The 20,370-nt window shown below is 34.8% G+C and overlaps 1 protein-coding gene, 1 long non-coding RNA gene and 1 pseudogene across 2 annotated transcripts; all 3 read right to left on the reverse strand.

The window, feature by feature from the left end:
- Positions 1-2,391: 2,391 nt before the first annotated feature.
- LOC104102292 (uncharacterized) lies at positions 2,392-3,082 on the reverse strand. Its single transcript, XM_070185436.1, has 3 exons — positions 2,759-3,082; positions 2,531-2,659; positions 2,392-2,427 (listed from the first exon to the last, which is right to left on the reverse strand). Exons 1-3 carry the CDS (start codon positions 3,080-3,082, stop codon positions 2,392-2,394), a joined length of 489 nt encoding a protein of 162 aa, XP_070041537.1.
- A 2,061-nt stretch (positions 3,083-5,143) lies between these two features.
- LOC104102291 (transcription factor MYB102-like) lies at positions 5,144-6,595 on the reverse strand (annotated as a pseudogene).
- Positions 6,596-17,380: 10,785 nt separating this feature from the next.
- Positions 17,381-18,449, reverse strand: LOC117278250 (uncharacterized). The gene is made up of 2 exons (XR_011411359.1): positions 17,690-18,449; positions 17,381-17,554 (listed from the first exon to the last, which is right to left on the reverse strand). It is a non-coding gene; the product is annotated as an uncharacterized lncRNA (long non-coding RNA).
- Between the last annotated feature and the right edge of the window lie 1,921 nt (positions 18,450-20,370).

Raw genomic sequence — 20,370 nt, forward strand, 5'->3', positions numbered from 1 at the left:
AGAGTTACTCTCTTTCTTCATGTTTTAACATCCTCACTTGGATCCCGACCCTCGAACGTGATCCCGGTTTAGTCCCTTGGACTTTTACTCAAATTTCAAAGCTCCAACTTGTTCAATTTAGCTCCCGAATATCTTTTTAACTTGAAATCACTTTCTACAAGGTATAAAATACATAATAAGTTATATACACTAATATTTAAGATCAAACACAAGTAAAGTACGGTAATTAGAGTGCAAACTATGACTAAAACACGTGATTCTAGTCTACCATCAATGGCGTAAACTTAACACACGAAAAATTAGAAAAAGTCATGAGTTTCTATTTTATGTCCCTGAACGCCAAAAAATGAGGAACAACCATGGCAAATCGATGACTATTATTTATTTGGTCGTTTCATATGGTCTCACAAAATTTTAGGCGATTCGGAGCCCTTCGCCTCAATTCATGAAGATGGCATAGACATTAACACACGAAAAATTGGAAGTAGTCATGAGTTTCTGCTTTATGGCCCTAAACGTCAACAAATGAGGAAAAGTCATGGCAAAGCAATGACTATTATTCATTTGGTCATTTCTGATGGGCCCACAAAATTTTAGGCGATCTGGAGCCCGTCACCCGAATTCTTGAATATGGCGTGAATAATTATTTTTGGTAATAAATGTGAAATATTACCATAAACATGCAAATTGATAAACCTAAAGAGCACCTAAAGCCCAAACCACTTTCTAGGAAGGGTGCTTGACACTTCTAGGCCTCAACTGGAAAAAAAACTTATTACATAATCTTTGTATTAACATTTGGCAACCTCTAGCTCTCTTTGTATTTTGTATCATATCTAGTCTATGCCTAGTTTCCTTTTGTATCCGCTCTTTAACACAACTAATATTTACATTTATATTTCAAAACAGCTTCTAATTCCTAGCATGCCATGCATTATATCATCGCTCCCCAGACTGTCATGATCACCTCCTTTATTGTTTGTCTCCAGTGCTTTCTCTTGATCCATCTTATTGTTTGTCTCACCCCATATCTCTGCAGTTTATTCCAAGCCATGTTGATAGCTCTTCCCTTAATTCAGTAACCCATGTACATTCAACAAATATATATTTTTGAGTTTCAGTCAGCCCCTCTCTACATAAACAACTTGCATCATCACTCATTGTTACTTGTAATCTCTTGAGCCTTTCCTCGGTCAGCAGCCTCTCCTGATTTGCTAACCATACTATGAATCTATGCTTTGGTTGCATGAGCTTAGTCCATATTAAATCAGCTTCTGGAAGCTTCACCATGTCTCCTATTAAGGCTTGTAGCTCATAGTTACAGAGTAGTCTCCATTTACTGTCAACAGGTGCATATCATCCTGATACCAGTCTTTCATTCCCAACTTGAGTGAGCTGAGATTCTTCCGGTACCAACTGCAATCAAAAGGTGGTTGGTGATCCCATATACTCACATTATTCTTCATATATAACCCATGCACCCATCTCACCCAAAGTATATCCTGCTTCTTTGCTAGTTGCCATAGCAATTTCCCCACTGGTGCCATATTCCACTTCCTACAACTCTTTATATTCAGCCCTCCAAATTGCTGTGGAACACAAACTTTGTCCCATGCTATCAGAGGCACCCTTTTGTGTTTAGTAGAGCTACCACATAGATAGTCCCTACATTTGCTATCCACCTCATTTAGTAAAATTGATTCGAGTAAGCAGTATTAATTCTAGTAGTTATCTTCTCCACCAGCTGGTGACAATCCATCTTACTCCATTTTTTAGATGACAAAGGCAAGCCATGATATCTAATATGTAGAGTTCCTATTGAGAATCCTATGTATGTCAATATCTCTTCCTTTCTATCATCTTCCATTCCTGCCAGGAAGATGTTTGTTTTGTCAACATTTTCCACTAAACCTGTCATACTACTGAAGTGGTGCAGGGCCTCCATCACCCTTTAAATTGATTGTATATCTCCTTTGCAAAAGATCATTAGATCATCTACAAATATTAAATGTGACAACTTTAAATTCTTGCACATTGGATGAAATTTGAAATCTAGGAGCTCACTCATCCTCTTCAAAGTTCTAGTGAGATATTCCATGACAAGTACAAAGAGCAGTGGTGAGATTGAATCTCCCTGTCTCAGCACTCTCTTTCCTTCAAAGTATCCATACCCTACTCTATTTACTTTCACTGAGAATTTTGTGGATTTGATGCACACCATGATCAACTCGATAAATGAGATAAGATAACCATATCCAATCAGAGCTTCCTCAATGAAGTCCCAGCTAACAATATCATATGCTTTTCTCAAGTCAATCTTCATCAAACACCTTGATGAAGTCCTCATATTATAATGTCGCATTAGATCATGACAGATTCAAATGTTGTAAGCTAGTGCTCTCCCTTAAACAGAAGCTGCTTGATTTTCTGCAACCAGTGAGGTTAGTGTCTTATTCAGTCTTTGACATATTACCTTAGATATGCACTTGTATAATATATTGCAGCAAGATATTGGTCTGTATTGGCTTGCCATTTGTGGCACCTCTACTTTAGGAATCAAGGAGATCATGGTTGCATTGAGCTGCTGCAAAAGCTTACCATTGCTCAGAAATTCGAGTACAACTTCAGTCATATCATCTCCCACAATTGACCATGCTTTCTTGAAGAAATCATTACTGTATCCATCAGGCCCTAGGCTCTTTGTACTATCAATACTAAACAGAGCCTCTTTGACATCCCTTTAATTGTATTTTCTCACCAATTGCACATGTTCTTCCACTGTCAATATGTGACCATTCTTCAAGAAACTCCCAAAAGCTTTAACCCTTCCCTGTTCTTTCCTCCCCAGCAATTCCTGATAGTAGTCTACAAAGACCATAGTTATCTTCTCTGGATCATGTTGCATTATCCCATGTTTGTCTTGTATTTGAGTAACTGCTTGTTGGAGCTTCCTGTGTTCGATGATGGAATAAAAATACTTATTGTTATCATCTCCTAATTTGATCCATGTATCTTTACTCCTTTGTTGGAGAAACATCTCAGCTAGGTAGGATGTTCTTCTGAATTTCCTATATTGCTCCATTTCCTCCGTTTATAATTTTTCGTGTGGAACATTAACACACGAAAAATTGAAAATAGTCATGAGTTTCTGCTTTACGACGCCAAAAAATGAGGAACAGTCATAGCAAACGATGACAATTATTTATTTGGTCGTTTCTAATGGCCCACAAAATTTTAGAAAATTTGGAGCCCTTTGCTTGAATTCATGAAGATGGCGTGGACATGAGCACACGATGGATTTGAAATCGTCATGAATTTCTGTTTTATGGTCCTAAAATGCCAAAAAATGATGAACGATCACGGCAAAGCGATGAGTATTGCTCATTATGTTGTTTCTTATGGGCCCACAAGATTTTAAGCGATTCAGAGCCCCTCGCCCCAATTCATGAAGATGATGTGGACACACGAAAAATTAGAAATCATCTTGAATTTCTATTTATGGCTCTAAAATACAAAAAATGAGAAAAGGTCACGACGAAGCGATGACTATTGTTTATCATGTCGTTTCTAATGGGCTCACAAAATTTTAGGCGATTCGAAACCCGTTGCCCGAATTCATGATGATGGCAAGCACACGAAAAATAAGAAATCACCTTGAATTCCTATTTTATGGCCCTAAAACGCCAAATAATGAGGAACAGACATGGCGAAATGATGACTATTGTTCATTTGGTTATCTTTGATGGGCCCATAAAATTTTAAGCGATTCGGAACCCGTCGTCCGAATTCATGAAAATAGTTTGGACATTAGCATATGAAAAATTAGAAATCGTCCTGAATTCCTGTCTTATGGTCCTAAAACGCCAAAAAATAATAAATAGTTATGGCAAAGTGATGGATATTGTTCATTAGGTTATTCTGATAGGCCCACAATTTTTGACAATTCAGAGCCCTTCCCTCGAATTCATGAAAAAGGCGTGGACATTAGCACACGAAAAATTAGAAATTATCCCGAATTCTTGTTTTATGGCCCTAAAACGCCAAAACAAATGAGTAACAATCACAGCGAAGTAATGACTATTGTTCATTAGGTCATTTTCGATGGGCCCACAAAAGTTTAGGCGATCTGGAGCCGTCGCCCGAATTCTTGAAGATGGTGTGGATATTCCTGTGTTCTGGCCCCTAAAATGCCAAAATATTAGGAATGGTCACGGCTAAGCGATGACTATTATTCATTAGGTCATTTATGATGGGCCCACAAAATTTTAGGCAATTCGGATCCTGTCTCCCGAATTCATGAAGATGGCGCACGAATAATTAAAAATCGTCTTGAATTCCTACTTTATGGCCCTAAGACGCCAAAAAACGAGGAACAGTAATGGCGAAGTAACGACTATTTTTCATTAGGTCGTTTCTAAGGGACCACAAAATTTTAGGTGAATTGGAGTCCGTCACCCGAATTCATGAAGATTGCCTGACATTAGCACACAAAAAATTGGAAATCGTCATGAATTCCTTTTTTATGGCCCTAAAATAATAAAGAACTCGTGTCACCTTCCTAATCGCCAGCCTGTCATAAGCGACGGCGTTGTCGCCGGTAACTTGACTGTTGGGATCTAAGGAACCACCATCTTTACATTTTCCCGTTGTTTCGCCGTTATTTGTCTTCTATATATGATTTTAAATTGTTACGACTTTATTGGGTTATTGTTGTTTGTTGTTAATTTATCTCGTTTCTTGTGATATTATGTGTCTCTTAGCTTGGATGTCAACTGAATGCAAAAATATGCGTGTAAAGGGAAAATAAGTAGAGACAATAAATGATAAGTAAAACATAGCATTCGAAACTTCTAATATGAGAGAGTTTAAAAAAAATAGGAACAATAACTAAAAGTGGTAGGTATTTTTCCAAAGCTAAAATGCCAAAAAAAAAAAAAAAACAAAGTCTCTATGAACTGTTTACGTGATTTGGTGTTAGACTAAAACTATAAGGAGCATTGACATCCAAAATATTTTTAATATCAAAATTTAACATGTTGCTACAGTAGCTTTCCCCTTTCCTTCTCATCTTCAGTAGTTGTATTCAATGGAGTAGAACTAGATGAAGGCGTAGATGAATTTGATATAAAAGATTGGAATTTCATCATGTTATTGCTGCCGTTGGATTGAAGGTTGATGCATCGGACGGTGAAGGATCCATAACAGATTGATCTGGCTCATAGTAACCATAATTTTGTAAAGGAAAGTAATCTTTTGTCAAATCAAATTGACTTCCATTTTGCCAATCATTTAGTTGGTAATTTTGTGAGCTATAAAATTGCTTCACATTTGCTTGTTGCATTAGCTGAGCTTCACTAGAAAATGGAACACATGGAATATCTTGAGTAGCAGTTTGAGTTTGACTAAGTTGAACTAACGGTGGCAGTTGATTTTCTTGGACATTCTTTTGACCAACGAGTTCGGCTGGTTTCACTGTATATTGTGATGATAAAAGAGAAGTGGTTAATATTCTCAAGACTTCTGGATTTACCATAGGTTGCAATCCCACCAATCTTGAAATATTGACTTGAGATGAATTGTAAGGGTTTAAGTTGGAGGTAAAATCAAGATCAAGACGAGGAGTGTGTGTCACAGGATCAATTCCCATTCTCAGAAGCTTTTTTCTTATGTGAGTATTCCAATAGTTCTTGATTTCATTATCAGTCCTTCCAGGCAAGCGAGCAGCAATTTAATGTAACAAATTTTATACTATTAATGCAATTTAACATGTATATAGCAGGTTGTCTTAGTTACAAATTCTACTTATTATCAACGGTTATTTGCGGTTATTTTTTAGATAATCTGATAGTGTTAAACATCATTTTCAATTAGTGCATAGTTAATTAAATATGTAAATTTATAATTCAAGGAAGTCCAAAGACATAGAGAACATGAGAACTTCAACACTATTATATAACTAAAAAGTACATATATACTACTTTCCAATGATTAGTTAAACAAACAACTTACTTGTTGCCTAATATACTATGAAGTAGAATGATTGTTTCCTCTTCTTCAAAAGAGAATTTTCCCCTTTTAATATCTGGCCTTAGATAGTTGGTCCAACGAAGCCTACAACTCTTTCCACACCTTTGAAGTCCTACAATTTAATAATATTTATTACTTCATGCATGCAAAAGTTAAGAATGATTAATGAATTGGAGAGAACAGAGAAAGAAAAAAAGTACACTCCGGTGCACAAAGCATCTCGCCTTAACGCGAGATTCAGGGAAGAGCCGCACCTTAAAGGATGTGATGTGGATATAACCTACCGTAATACAAATATTAGTGGTTGCTTCCATTGCTCGAACATGTGATTTATAGGTCACACGAAGATAATTTTTCCGTTGTTCCAAGGCTCCCCTTACGAAGAGAACAGATAATGAACAAAATAAAGGAAAATTTAAAGAAAAATACCAGCATTTTTGGGAAGTACCCTCCAATTTCCATAACCATGCTTTTGAATGTAATCAATGAGCTTTTGATCTTCTTCTGAGGTCCATTGACCTTTCTTAAGTCCATTTTTTTCACAGCAAGGAGTTCTTCCCATGTTGAGTAGTTTTAGTATTCCTTCTTTAAGATTTATTGTGTACAAAAAAAAAATTATCAGACAGTGCAATAGAGAGAATTAGAAGAGATTAATATGTGTTAGAAGATATATTGTAAGTCTGTAATGGAAAGTATTAATTTGGGTATATATAGGGTGAGAAAAAAGGAAGAAAACAAAGGAAAGTCAAAGGGATTCGGTACCGTCCTTTGTTTATCACTATGAGTTAAGACTACGTGTCCCTTCTCTTTTTGAGACAATGTGAATTAATCAACCATCTAGAGAATAGTCTTTGTGTCAATTTTGAGAAAAAGAAAAATAAGTACCTTGCTAATAGATAATGAATTCAAATTCTACGTGCAGACAGTATAAAAAATAAAAGTTTACGTTCTATGAATTAATGATTTAAAAAAAAATTACACAATTGGATAACTTAAAATGTAATTACGCGTAACTCTTTTTAATAGCATTAACTGATAACTTAGAATAAATGGTAAGTGACTTGTTAAAATAAAATGTTCTAAAGTTTGGTTACCGGCTTGAAAAATCGAAGTTTAAGTGACGCGAGGCTATTTTGCCTAAACTAAAAACAAAAACCTTGTTAGCAAATAAGAAATTTAGAGAATATAGCCTATGTATTTGACTATTCCCTGAAATTTCATGCAAACAGCCCCTTCAAGATACTTGGAAAACGTGAAGTAATTGCCTTAATTAAGAAGAAGTTAAATCAGTGAGGTTGTTAATTTTCAAGAATTATCACCGCCAAAGATAAGAAAATATCAGCAAAAAGAGACAACGAAGCACATCAATTATGGTCAAGCATGCAACAATTAGGGTTTATTACTGAAATGGACACTTTAGATCGTGAAATTAAAGATGCAAATAATGTAGAAAATAGTTATACGAAGCCGTGCCTATCAGTTTTTATAATTTACTTTATGATAACTAGTACCCACGTACCTCCAAAGTTTTAATTATTTATTGCATATGTGATGGCAATTGCGGAGCCATATAGTTTTAAGAGAAAATACTTTATTATAAAAATTGATTAATTCATAAAATATTATTAATAATAGCCAATTAGCTATTTGTATCCAACAAAAGGTCAAAGTTTTGCTTTCTTTGGAGTGAGTGTTATTTAGAATAGATTAGGTACACTTTAACGAGCTTGAATCTCATTTTTTGAGAGTTTTGAGGTAGTTTGAATTGAAAATTCGAAGTAGAAGATGAATATAAAAATAATGATATGTGTATCATACTGTGTATAACTTGTGTATCACATATTTATCATATTTGTATCAAATATGTATTACATGTATATCCATTTATACCTGCGTGTGAGATACATGCGTGATACATGTCTCGCAGAAGAATTTTTTTAACTCGATTTTAACTACGAATTTTGATACCAAATCAGTCCAAATCACCTATAATCTTCCTCAAATTTTGTATATTGACTCATCTATATGTTTTCATTGAATCTCAATCACACCCATTGAAAAAAGTAATTTTTTGCTTAGATGTTTAGAATCTTGTATATATATTTTTTTGTATTTCACCACCTTATTTGCTACCTCCAGGGACGAAGCTACGTTAATTATACTACGTATAAGGTAAAATATTACTTGTTATTGATTAAAAATAGACTTTGAACATCCTTACATAACCCACTGGCAAAAGTTTGACCACCCTAATTGAATTTTCTCGCTTCGCCACTAGCTACCTCATCCATAAAATTTCCTTTATGTCCTACATTTTATGTTGCAAATCATGCTTAAAAATATGAAATGAGATTTTTGTGTGTGATTCTTGAAGAGAAAGAACTTTATTTCTTTGAGTTTTTAATTTTTATATGTGTTTGGCTAGTTTTGGTAAGTTAGGATTTTTTTGGGACATTTTTATAAAATTTCCTAGTTTTAAGGGGTGGTAATTAACACCTCTGCGCTGGAAAATTATAGTGTTTAAATAGGTAAAAAATTAATTTTTATATATATACACTATGTATTGGATCCTCTTGACTTTTTTGTATATTTAATTTTTTATATTTTAATATTTTTTAATTAAAATTCTGGCTCTGTTGCTCACATATGGGTATAAATATGAGCCCGTTTGGATTGGCTTAAAAAAAGTGACTTTTAAGCACAAGTGCTTAAAAGCACATTTTTAGTGCTGGAACTTGTTTTCTAAATAAGTAGTTATGCGTTTGGATAAAAGTGCTGAAATTAAAAAAAAGTTGTTGAAGTGTTTAGTAAACAAGTGCAAATAAGCACTTTTTCTGTTAAAATGATCGAAATATCCTTAAAGTTATTAACACTAAAAATAAGCTTATTACTACAACATCCTTAATGTAAAATTAACTCAAATACAGACTAATTTATGTCTTAATTAACTCTAAATTAAATTAATTAGATAAGATTTTTTTAATAAATATAATTTGAATGCCAATAGAATTGTAACATGCTTTTGCTCTTAATATTCAACTACTAAATAAAATTATTTGTTTCTAGAGTGAAATGAAAAAAGCGTAATAAAAGTATAAATTAATGCCAATAAAACTAATGTCTCAGCCTTTGCATCGTTTCTTTCGTTTCTCCTCTAGTTCTCACATTTGTCTACTATCATGTAATTAAGGATCTTATTAATTACTTATTACAAAAAAAATAAAGCTACTTATTTATTATAATAAAGTGAAGAAAGATACCTGCAACGTCAAAATGGAAGATGGAAAAAAAATGACGTTATGACTTATTTAGTAAACTAAGAGTATTTTGTAATTTATAAAAATGGGAAGAATAATAAGGTCAACTACTTGGTCAAACATAAAAAGTTTTTAAGCAAACAAGCAATAAGTTGGGCATTCCTGACTTTTGGCTTTTGACTTAATTCAGCTTAAAAGTACTTGACTTAAAAGCTATTTTTAGGTTTGTCAAATACTCAAACAAGACAAAATGTGTTTTTAACTGATTTGACCAACTTTTAAGCCAATCCAAAAAGTCACTATGTCTTTCTCCACCGAATAATTATGCTTGATTTGAAATGAAGGCTATTGGATTTCAAGTTTGTTGACTTTTTATACTTCGAAAACCTGTGTAGAATCCAAGGTCACGTAGACTTATATATACCAATAATTAGCCATCACTTTAAGATATAGCCTACTATGTGATCTTGGCCAAGCATTATTCTCGAAAAAGGTCCTTTCACGTTGAATTTGTGAAACTCTTATTAGTTTCTTTGTACAAAATTTTAACTCCTATAGCAAAGTAGATACCCTATTTATTATAAATTAAAATTATTTTAAAATTGTATATGGTCGAAATAGATTTCGGTCTTCCTACGTTCGATAGAGTTCAAGTAGTAAGAAATCGGAGTGGGATTTTGGAAGTGAGCTCCGAAGACAGTACTAACGAGCCTCGAGTCCGAAGGCTGCTCGAGGAGTCGGCTCGATAACCTTATCGAGGCCGTGACCAAATCGATCCGCAAGACATTGCTTCGAGGTCGAAAATGCGCGAAGCCAATCCCGAAGGTCGAACTCGAGCCAAGACCGAAGGGCTCGATCCAGTAACGAGTTCGAGCCAGTATCGAGCTCACAGACAAGAGCCGTTGCAACCGCACTAAAAGAGAGAATCTTGGCAGGAATCGAAGAAAAGATAAATCATCATGGGTCCTCCACTATATGCTTTATTTTATTATTTTTTTGTTATAAATAAAGTAATGACCCTCTACTATAAAAGGGAGATCTTTGTAAGCTATGGACATACTGAATATACTGGAACAAAAGATATCTCTATGTGCTTGTTTTACTTCAGTTTATTCATTCTTTTTGTTCATTATTCTCATTTTCAAAGTCAAGAATATTCGTATTGCTATCTCTCTATACGATTTGTATCAAAGGGTATCACGTATCTTTAGAACCATACATAAATTTAACGTTATCTGATTTTTTGGGTAAACAGTTTGGCGCCCACCGTGGGGCTTAGGATAACAGTGATTGTTTGACATATCTGCAATACACACCAGTTTACAACTTCAAATCAGCAATGGCTTTACCTATCGACCACGAAGCCGGCCTTCAAGGTGAAACTAATAACTTGGTACCCAGGGGCGGAAGGCCACTTGACGATGGGGCTGAGGCTCGAATCGAAGTACCTGAAATTCGAGCCGAAGTACCATTGGATGTCAATTCACGAATAGCTCTGGAGGCAAATCAGCGTTCCGAACCGGAAAAAAAGTATTCAGGGCGGTACTCGATCCGTAGCCCGAGACACCCATAACGGGGAAAAAATCGGAGCCAACTTACGAATAATCTTCGAGATGCTACAAGCCCAACAAGTAACGATAGCCCAGTTACAGAGCCAAACTCATATACAAAGCAGGTCGGATCCCAATCCGCTTCGAGAAATCACCCCCAGAACGGAGCCCGCCATAGTGAAATCAAACGAGCAAGAATCGGGGACCACTCCCGAAATTACTAAACTTCTCGAGGAGCTCACAAAACGAGTGGAAGCCAATGAAAAGAGAGTGGAAACGTACAATACCAGGGTCGATCAAATCCCGGGGGCTCCACCAATGATAAAAGGGCTTGATTCGAAAAAATTCATACAAAATCCTTTTCCCTCGAGTGCAGCCCCAAAACCAATTCCCAAAAAATTCCGTATGCCCGAAATTTCCAAATATAACGGTACGATCGATCCTAACGAACACGTCACCTCTTACACATGTGCCATCAAAGGTAACAATTTGGAGAACGATGAGATCAAATCCGTGTTGTTGAAAAGGTTCGGGGAGACCCTCTCGAAGGGAGCAATGATCTGGTATCACAATTTACCGCCAAATTCCATCGATTCTTTTGCCATGTTAGCAAATTCGTTCGTAAATGGCACATGTTGGTGCCATAAAGGTTGCAACAAGGAAATCGGACCTCTTCAAAGTAAAGCAAAGGGGTAATGAAATGCTGAGGGAATTCGTATCCCGATTTCAAATGGAACGCATGGAATTGCCACCGGTCACAGACGATTGGGCTGTACAAGCTTTCACCCAACGGTTAAACGAGCTAAGTTCGACAACATCACGTCGGCTGAAGAAAAATTTGATCGAGTATCCAGCAATAACTTGGGCAGATATATACAACAGATATCAATCGAAAATTAGGGTCGAAGATGACCAGTTGGGAGCTCCGTATGGACCCGTGCATCAGAACAGGATAGTTACTAAAAATCAAAGGGAGATCGACAGAGAACAAAGGTCGAACAGAGACCGATATCAACAGTATGTCGCAGATCAGATGAACAACGGTTCAACACGCAATACAGTTCGGAACAATCGAAGGATTGATCGAGAGCAAAATTCTCGGGGACTTATGAGCAAGAGAGGCTTTGATAAATATGTCGATCCTATAGAAGCACCTCGATTATCAGAGTATAACTTCAGCGTTAGTGCATCCGCCATCGTGTCGGCTATCGGATGCATCAAAGACACCAAGTGGCCTCGACCCATGCAGACCGATCCTACCCAAAGGAATCCTAATCAAATGTGTGAATATCATGGCACTCATGGTCATAGAACGGAAGATTGCAGGCAACTAAGAGATGAAGTAGCCCGCTTATTTAACAAAGGGCACCTTCGGGAATTTCTGAGTGATAGGGCGAAGAACCATTTTAAAAACAGGGATTTCGGCAAGCAAAACGAGCAAGAAGAACCACAACACGTCATTCACATGATCATCGGCAGCGCCGATACCCCTCAGGGACCAATGCTTAAACACACTAAAACATCGATTGCGAGGGAAAAGCGATCTCAGACTCAAGATTACGCACCCATAGGGACTTTGTCCTTCGATGATGAAGATGCAGAAGGAGTCATCCAACCTCATAATGATCACTACAACATTATGCATATATAGCTATAAAATATATTGTAGCTAAATATAAAAATTTCCATAGCTAAACACTTTAGCCACAAATTATTTTTCCGTAGCATTCGTACCAAGAAGTGGCGTAACTAAAAGTTAGCTATAAACTTTACATGACCCATGGCAAAGGACTAATACTTATTGCTATGGAACTTTTTTGTGTTCTAGCTGTGATGATAATACATTCTTGCCACGGAAAAGATAATTATAGCAATAATTTTATTCTTTTGCCACGACAAATTAAATGTATAGCTATCTTTATTTTGTAGCTACAAAGTGTTGTATTGTAGCAAAAGATTTAATTTGTTTGCCACGTAACTTTAAATTTTGTGGCTATTTCTATAGCTTAGTTTCGTAGTAATAGTACTTGTATTCAGCTACGGATAAAAAATTCATAGCAATGAATTGAAGTATTTACCACAGATATTTTCTTATTGCAGCTAAAAATTCATACTTTTAACCATGAAATATATCTTATTATAGCAAAATATTTTCTTTATTTGCTACGAAAAGTAAAAATATGTAGCCATGTTCGTGATACGTAGCAATTATAGATATATATGTTTAGCTACAAATTAAAAATGCATAGCTAAATTCCATACTTTTTTTCCACAAAACACAAAATTGTTGCAAAAGATCTTCTTCATTTGCTATGAAAATAAAAATGTATAGCCATGTTTATATTATGTGACTATTGTATATATGATTTGCTACGATTCAAAAATCCATAGCTACTAATTGAGAATTTTGCCTTGAATACTATTAGCCACAATAATTCATATAATGTAGGTAAGAAATTATTTTTGGCATGAAATATACATTCAATTGTAATTATTTAATAAATGAAATATTAAAAAAAAACTTAATAAATGTTCAACAATATCATTCAAAATAGTGAAATATTATTTTAATCAAACATATCAATACGCTTATACAAAAGAAATAGTAATTATTCATGTCCCCGTCAATTTTGATGCTTCCATCACTACTCCACAACATGCAACAACAATTAAAAATATAAATAAGTACAACAAAGTATTTTCGCTGAAAAAAATAAATTATACTTGTTAATAAGAATAATTTTTTGTAAGGATGATATAATAAGATATTAGTAAGTAGTATAATAAGTTACTTACGATCTGATTTGCATCATTTGGCTGTCGATTTTGAGCTGCAAACATCATTTGGAATCTTTTTTCCCATCGTTTTTCCATCTCCACTAGTTTATTATCAGTTTCTTTCTTCATTTCTTCAACTTTTTCATCAGCTTTCCTTTTAACTTCTTCGATTTGTTTCTTAGCTTCCCTTTTAACTTATTCCACACGCTCATTTGCTTCTTTTCTGGTCAATTCTACTTGCTTTATAAGTTGTATCTTTGTTGATCTACCTCCAAATTATTCACTGATATTCTTTCCGGGACCATATGCTCGAAGATATCCAATTTTTTCTACCCCAAGTACTTTCTCAAAGATATCATCATCATTTAAAGAAATTTCTCCTTTTTTTTTGTTGCTCTTTTAATTGGTCAAATTGAACCTACAATCAATAATGCAAATTAATTAAACATAAGTGCAAATGTATATTCTAAAAGGAGATAAATATAAAATAAGAATACATTGACATTACAATGACATCTTGTTGGAAAGTATCAACTTGTTTTTGTCACGACCCTAAATTTTCCACCAACGGGACCGTGATGGCGCCTAACATTTCACTTGCTAGTCAAACCAACGTTAGAGAATCATTAACCAATTCCTTATTTCCATTCAGTAATTAACAATAATTGACTAAGATGAAATATAATAAGTGTGTAATATCATAAAACTGTATTAACTGCTACCACCCGGATTTGGAGTCACAGTTCACGAGCAATCTAGAATTTACGACAAGTAATAGTTTGAAAGAAATGCAACTATCTGAATGAAAGAAAACAGTAGGACATAAAGATAGACGGGGACTTCAAGGTATGTGAACGCCGACAGATCTACCTTGAGTCTCCGGACAGCGAACCAGTAGCAAATCTCGATCAACCTGAGCCGATATCAAAATCTGCACAGAAAGTGCATAGTGCAGCATCAGTACAACCGACCCCATGTACTGGTAAGTGTCGAACCTAACCTCAACGAAGTAGTTACGAGGCTAGGACAAGACACTCACATATAACATGAACAGTATAATCATGCTAGAGGCAACAACAGTAAATAAAGCAATAACGCAGAAATAATGGGAAGGGGACATACAGTGGGGGAATACAATATGAAGAGTGAGAATAATGAAAAGACAGAATTAAACAGAAAATCCTTAAACGAATTGAGCAATTAAGACAACAAATGAAAACTGCACGATATCACCATTCGTGCTTTTACTCTCAACCTCACCAAATAACAAATAAGACTGCACGACATCACCTTTCGTGCTTTTACTCTCTTCCTCACAATATAAATAATTCATGCACAACAACACCCTTCGTGCTTTATACTCTTCCTCACAATATAAATAAATTATGCACGACATCACCCTTCGTGCTTTACACTTTTCCTCACAATATAATTAAATTATACACGGAATCACTCTTCGTGCTTTACACTCTTCCTTATAATATAAATAAATCATGCACGGCATCACTCTTCGTGCTTTACACTCTTCTTCACAATTCACAGAATCAATAACAACGGATAGAGAGAAGTTTCACAAGAAATCAATATTTCATAAATTATTACTTTCACAATTTAACATCTCAACCTCGAATCTATATTCACAATTTTATCGACCTTGGTGGAACCGGATACAAGTCTCCCAACATTTCAACAACAACAATAAGCATGTATAACAAGATTTAAGACTACAAATTTGCAAGAAATGAAATTTCACTCGCATGTTATGACTCGACCACAACGTATAGATGCTCGTCACCTCAACTATACGTCGTATTCAACAACAAAACACGTAGCAAATACTCACACAATACCTATTCCTCAAGCAAAGTTAGACACAACACTTACCTTGCTCCGAAGGCCACTTAATTCTCAATCACAGCTTTTCCTTTGGAATTGACCTTCAAACCACTCGTATCTATTCAAAAATGACTCAATAATATCAAATATTGCTAAAGGAATCAATTATATTTTATAAATTAAATTTCCCAAATTTTCCTCCAAAAAGTCGAAAAATCGACCCCGGACTCGCTTGGTCAAAACCCGAGGTTCTGACCAAAATCCTTTTACCCATTCATCCCCGAGCCCGAATATATAATTGGTTTTGGAATCCGACCCCAAATTGAGATCTAAATCTCTCAATTCCCGAAATCCCTAGTTTCTACCCTAACCCCTAATACTACCATAAAAACTTTAGATTTTTGGTTAAAAATTCAAGAAATATAATGGGTAATTGAAAGAAAATAGTTTAGAATCACTTACCAATAATTTGGGAAAGAAATGACTCTTGAAAAATTGCCTCTCACCGTTTGGTTTTTGAGAAAAATGAGTTTCTTTGGCTAAAATTCCGTTTTTGGATTCTGTTAAGTGCTGGGCAACAGTGTTCATCGCGTTCGTGAGAGCACTGTCACGTTCGCAAAGGGTACTGGCTGCCAAGCCTTCGTGTTCACGAAACTCAGCTCGCGTTCGCGATGATTGCTCCCCTCTGGCCTTCGCGTTCGCGAGACATGGCTCGCATTCGCAATGAAGCAACGACCAAACTCTCCGCCCCAGGTCCCCACATTCTTCGCGTTCGCGTTGAGCCAGTCGCGTTCGCGAAGGGTAAGTCCCCCATCACTTCGCGTTCACGAAGAAGAAAACTCCAGCTGCCCAGTTTACTCTTCGTGTTCGCGAGAGTACCTTCGCGAACGCGAAGAAGGACATGCCAGAACACAAACTCTGCAGAAGAAACCAGATTTTCAAAGTCCAAAACATCCCGTGGCCTATCCGAAACTCACCCGTGGACACCTAGAACTACAAATTTAGCACCAAATCAAATGAAATTCTCAAGAACACTTTAAAATTTCTATTTTCTCAACTGGACGTCTGAATCACGCCAAATCAACTCAGTTTCTCACCAAATTTCACAGACAAGTCTTAAATATCATAATGAACCTGTACCGGGCTCCGAAACCAGATTACGGACCCGATACTAACAATGCCAAATATCAATCAATTCTTAAAAATAATTAATTTTTCAGACTTTTAATTTTCATCAAAAATTCATAACTTGAGCTAGGGACCTCCGAATTCGATTCCGGGCATACGCCCAGGTCCCATAATTCGATACGGACCTACCAAGACCGTTAAAATATGGATCTTGGCCCGTTTACCAAAAATATTGACCGAAGTCAACTAAAATTAACTTATAAGGCATAAATTCTTATTTTTATCAATTTTTAACATAAAAGCTTTTCGGAAACCTGCCCGGACTGCGCACGCAAATCAAGGAGAGTAAAATGAGATTTTTTAAGACTTAAGAGTGCAGATTCGAGTTCTAAAATATAAGATGACCTTTTGGGTCATAACAGTTTTCCTTTTTTTCTCTTGCGAGATTCCAAAAAAACTTCTAACACGAGATGGAGCTTTTCCATTTTTTTTCTCCTGTGAAAATAATAATCATTTTCATTAATTGAATAAGATATGTGAATATAATTCTTATAATGTTGTTCTAAAAAAATATCATGTTGTTCATACCATTTCGTATCTAAGTCTTGCATAACTTTTGGTCCCACTATATGGAGGCAAAGAACGCTTCAATCTATTTGCCTTGTTTTGCGTACTTTTCTTCTGAACAAAAGTTTTAAAAAATAATTAATAATATTAGTTTCTACAGCATATAATAATTTAAAAGAACAAATAGATCAATTAAAATACCTGAAAGTCAACATCACTTCAAAGGTTGACCAAATATTTCCATTCATCTATAATGAGAAGTTTAGGCTTATTCCGTAAGCGAAGTTGATAAGTTGCTTTTGAATCGAAATACTTATTTTTCAACTTGTGCCTATAGTCTCTGTAGAGGTCACTCATATGACCAAGAATTGCCCCTTTTCTTCCCTCGGAGACATCAAAATTAAACTTTTCCTATAAAAAATAAAATCTACCATTATAAAAGTTAGAACTAGTGATTTAAAACCAAACTTGCTTAGTATCTCAAATTGTCAATCCATCAAAAATTAAAGAAAATTATAAACTTTATTAGTTTACTAATTTTCTTACCAAGATAATGTCCCACATGTGGTCGATCTTGTCTTGCTCTAATTCTTTCCAACCATTTACTTTTAACGGGCAACAAGTTCGGCTTCTCACTGTTTGACCCAAAAACCAAGTGAAATCGGTTGCATTCTCACCGATAGCTTGGTGATCTTCATCAAATTGAACAACCAATTTTTGTCCTTCCTGTAAATTAATTATCTTCACGCATCGTGTAGACCCTCTGATTTTTCTTTTCACAATGTTAGGGCCTACATTTAAAGATTACATAAATATACTTCAAGTAAAAATATCGAAAGAATTGACAAAGATCAATAAAAGAAAAAGAATACCTGTTGAATTTGTTGATTCATGTTCTTCCACAACCGTTTCACTCACTTGTTCAGACGAGTTCTCATTAGAGTTATTTTCTCTGAGAAAAGAACTCATAAAAATATCATTTTTCTGGAGTGTATAAATATCAATTGACTTATCCTTATGCTTCTCATAACTGAGAAGCATATTCTTAACATCTGAATCGTCACGACATTCCACTAACCCATCACAATCACTGATAACTCTATCACCTCTCAAATAAACAAACTTATCTCCCTCAAGAATATTGAAGTTACAAAGCCTTTTCATTTCATCAAGCAGATCAAAGAAAGCTATGAACTCAATATCAATGTTTGCTTTCACCAACTGCCCACTTACATATTTTCTGGAAGGAGAAAATATAAAATGGCCACCATAATGGAAGCTAAATTCCAATTCTCTTGTCATACTCATGTTTCCTAGAAAATTCATAATATAAGTTAGCTAGGTGATTAAACAAGCACAAAATATTGTTTAATTGAAAAGGAATTAATAAAGAATTCAATATTTTATTAAAGCTTTATTGCAATTACCCGAATAAACAACTTCTTCCAAATGTTGTGTGGGCAAATCTTCTATAACATATGCCTTCTTGGAACTTTCGGAGGTTTCGTCTCATGATCATCAGTTAATCGATTATTTCTTTTTCGAAGACCATTTCTACCCATGTCTGATTATAAACAAGTATTTGTAAGACATCAATATATTTTCAATAATTTCCAGTAATAGAACCGGATCGAATTACCCACAAGAAAGGCTGCTAACTATTCACTAGGTCCCAAAGTGCAAAAAATAATCCTCAGTCCACCACCAAAAGAAGGTAAGTTTATGTTGTATCAAGCAAAAAATCAAATACTTTAAGCAAGCCATATTTTTTTAATTTGATCTAGGGTCGAGCCACTGTAGTTTAAACGGAAGTTGGTTAATATATGCTATATATTTGCACCAAGGAAGTTGGTTAATAATGAAACACTACTGGAAAAAGGTGGGCTTACATCTGCCTTTAAGCACAATTGCACAGGCGGCACTAGTACTGATGTAATATTTCTCTAAAATTAGTAATAATATTCCCTTTCACAAAAAAATAATAATTTAAATTACTCAACCAGAGAATGATCAATAAAGCTCCCTTTTTGAATATCGAACATGGTAGTTTCCTGTTTCTAACTTTTTGATATGGTGGATTGGTGATAATATTTAATCGGAGTAGGTTCAACTTGTTATATGTTACAAATATGTTCTAAGACATGAATCTTGCAAGATTTGATTACATATTTGGTAATTTAATCTTGTAATTCATCCACAAAAACAAAAGAGTTATGTTAAAGGAAAAGTGGCGTACCTTTGCTCCTCAATTCTTGTAACTTTTAGTATTTTAGGGTTTTTGCTTCTTTTAGTTTATGTTTTGGCTCACTAGTCTCTCTAATAGGAAAAGAAGACTGTGATTTAGGCACAAAAAAAAATAGAGGAAAATAATTTGGAGGGAACTTTTTTCTTTTGGTAAAATCGTATTTTATTTTTCAAATTGTAAATTCATGTTTCCCTCCTCCTAAACAGATAATTTAATTATATTTATCTGTTTTAGTTTGTAACTTATTAATATAACTATATTTTATTAAAATAACTATTCTCGAAGCACTTGATCAGGATAAAGCTTGAGTGATACTTAGTGAAGTTTTATTTAAATTTGATACATTAGTTAATAAATATTAATTAGTGATGATCACTTATTTATTTTGATTATATGTGAAACTTACTGGTAATCTAGTAAGCTCCGGCGAAATTAGATCGAATAGAACGATGAACACCTCTAATTACACTAAAAGGTATTGTTTTGATTAAAAAAAAGACCCGAGTAACATAACTATTCTCGAAGCATTTGTTAGGATAAATCTTGAGCGATACTTGGTGAAGTTTTATTTAAATTCGATATAGGAGTTAATCAATATTAACCAGAGATGATCGCCCTACTTATTTAAATTGTCTTGCGAGTAAGATCTTGTACTATTAGGTCGAACTGAATGATGAACACCTCTAATTACCCTAAAAAGTATTGTTTCAATAGAACAGATCCGAGTAAAATAACTATTCTCAAAAGCACTTGATCAAGATAGATTTTGAGCGATACTTGGTGAAATTTTTATTTAAACTTGATATAATAGTTAATCAAAGTCAATTAGAGATACTGTGAAATTAAGTCAAAAGAACACCTTTTATTACCCTAAATGGTATTGTTTCGATAGAACACGTCTGAGTAAAATAACTATCTCCAAGTACTTGATCATGATGGAACATGAGCGATACTTGGTGAAGTTTTATTTAAATTGATATAA

The sequence above is a fragment of the Nicotiana tomentosiformis genome, chromosome 9 (genome assembly GCF_000390325.3).
Source record: "Nicotiana tomentosiformis chromosome 9, ASM39032v3, whole genome shotgun sequence".
In the NCBI taxonomy this organism is placed as follows: Eukaryota; Viridiplantae; Streptophyta; class Magnoliopsida; order Solanales; family Solanaceae; genus Nicotiana; species Nicotiana tomentosiformis.

What these genes read in the sequence shown, in the direction of transcription:
- LOC104102292 (XM_070185436.1), bottom strand. Translation starts at nt 3,082, where the DNA reads ATGGAGCAATATAGGAAATTCAGAAGAACATCCTACCTAGCTGAGATG. An exon ending in TGGAAGAACATGTGCAATTG is followed by an intron (nt 2,660 to 2,758) that starts GTGAGAAAATAC and finishes GATTTCTTCAAG; the next exon opens with AAAGCATGGTCAATTGTGGG. An exon ending in AAGTAGAGGTGCCACAAATG is followed by an intron (nt 2,428 to 2,530) that starts GCAAGCCAATAC and finishes CACTGGTTGCAG; the next exon opens with AAAATCAAGCAGCTTCTGTT.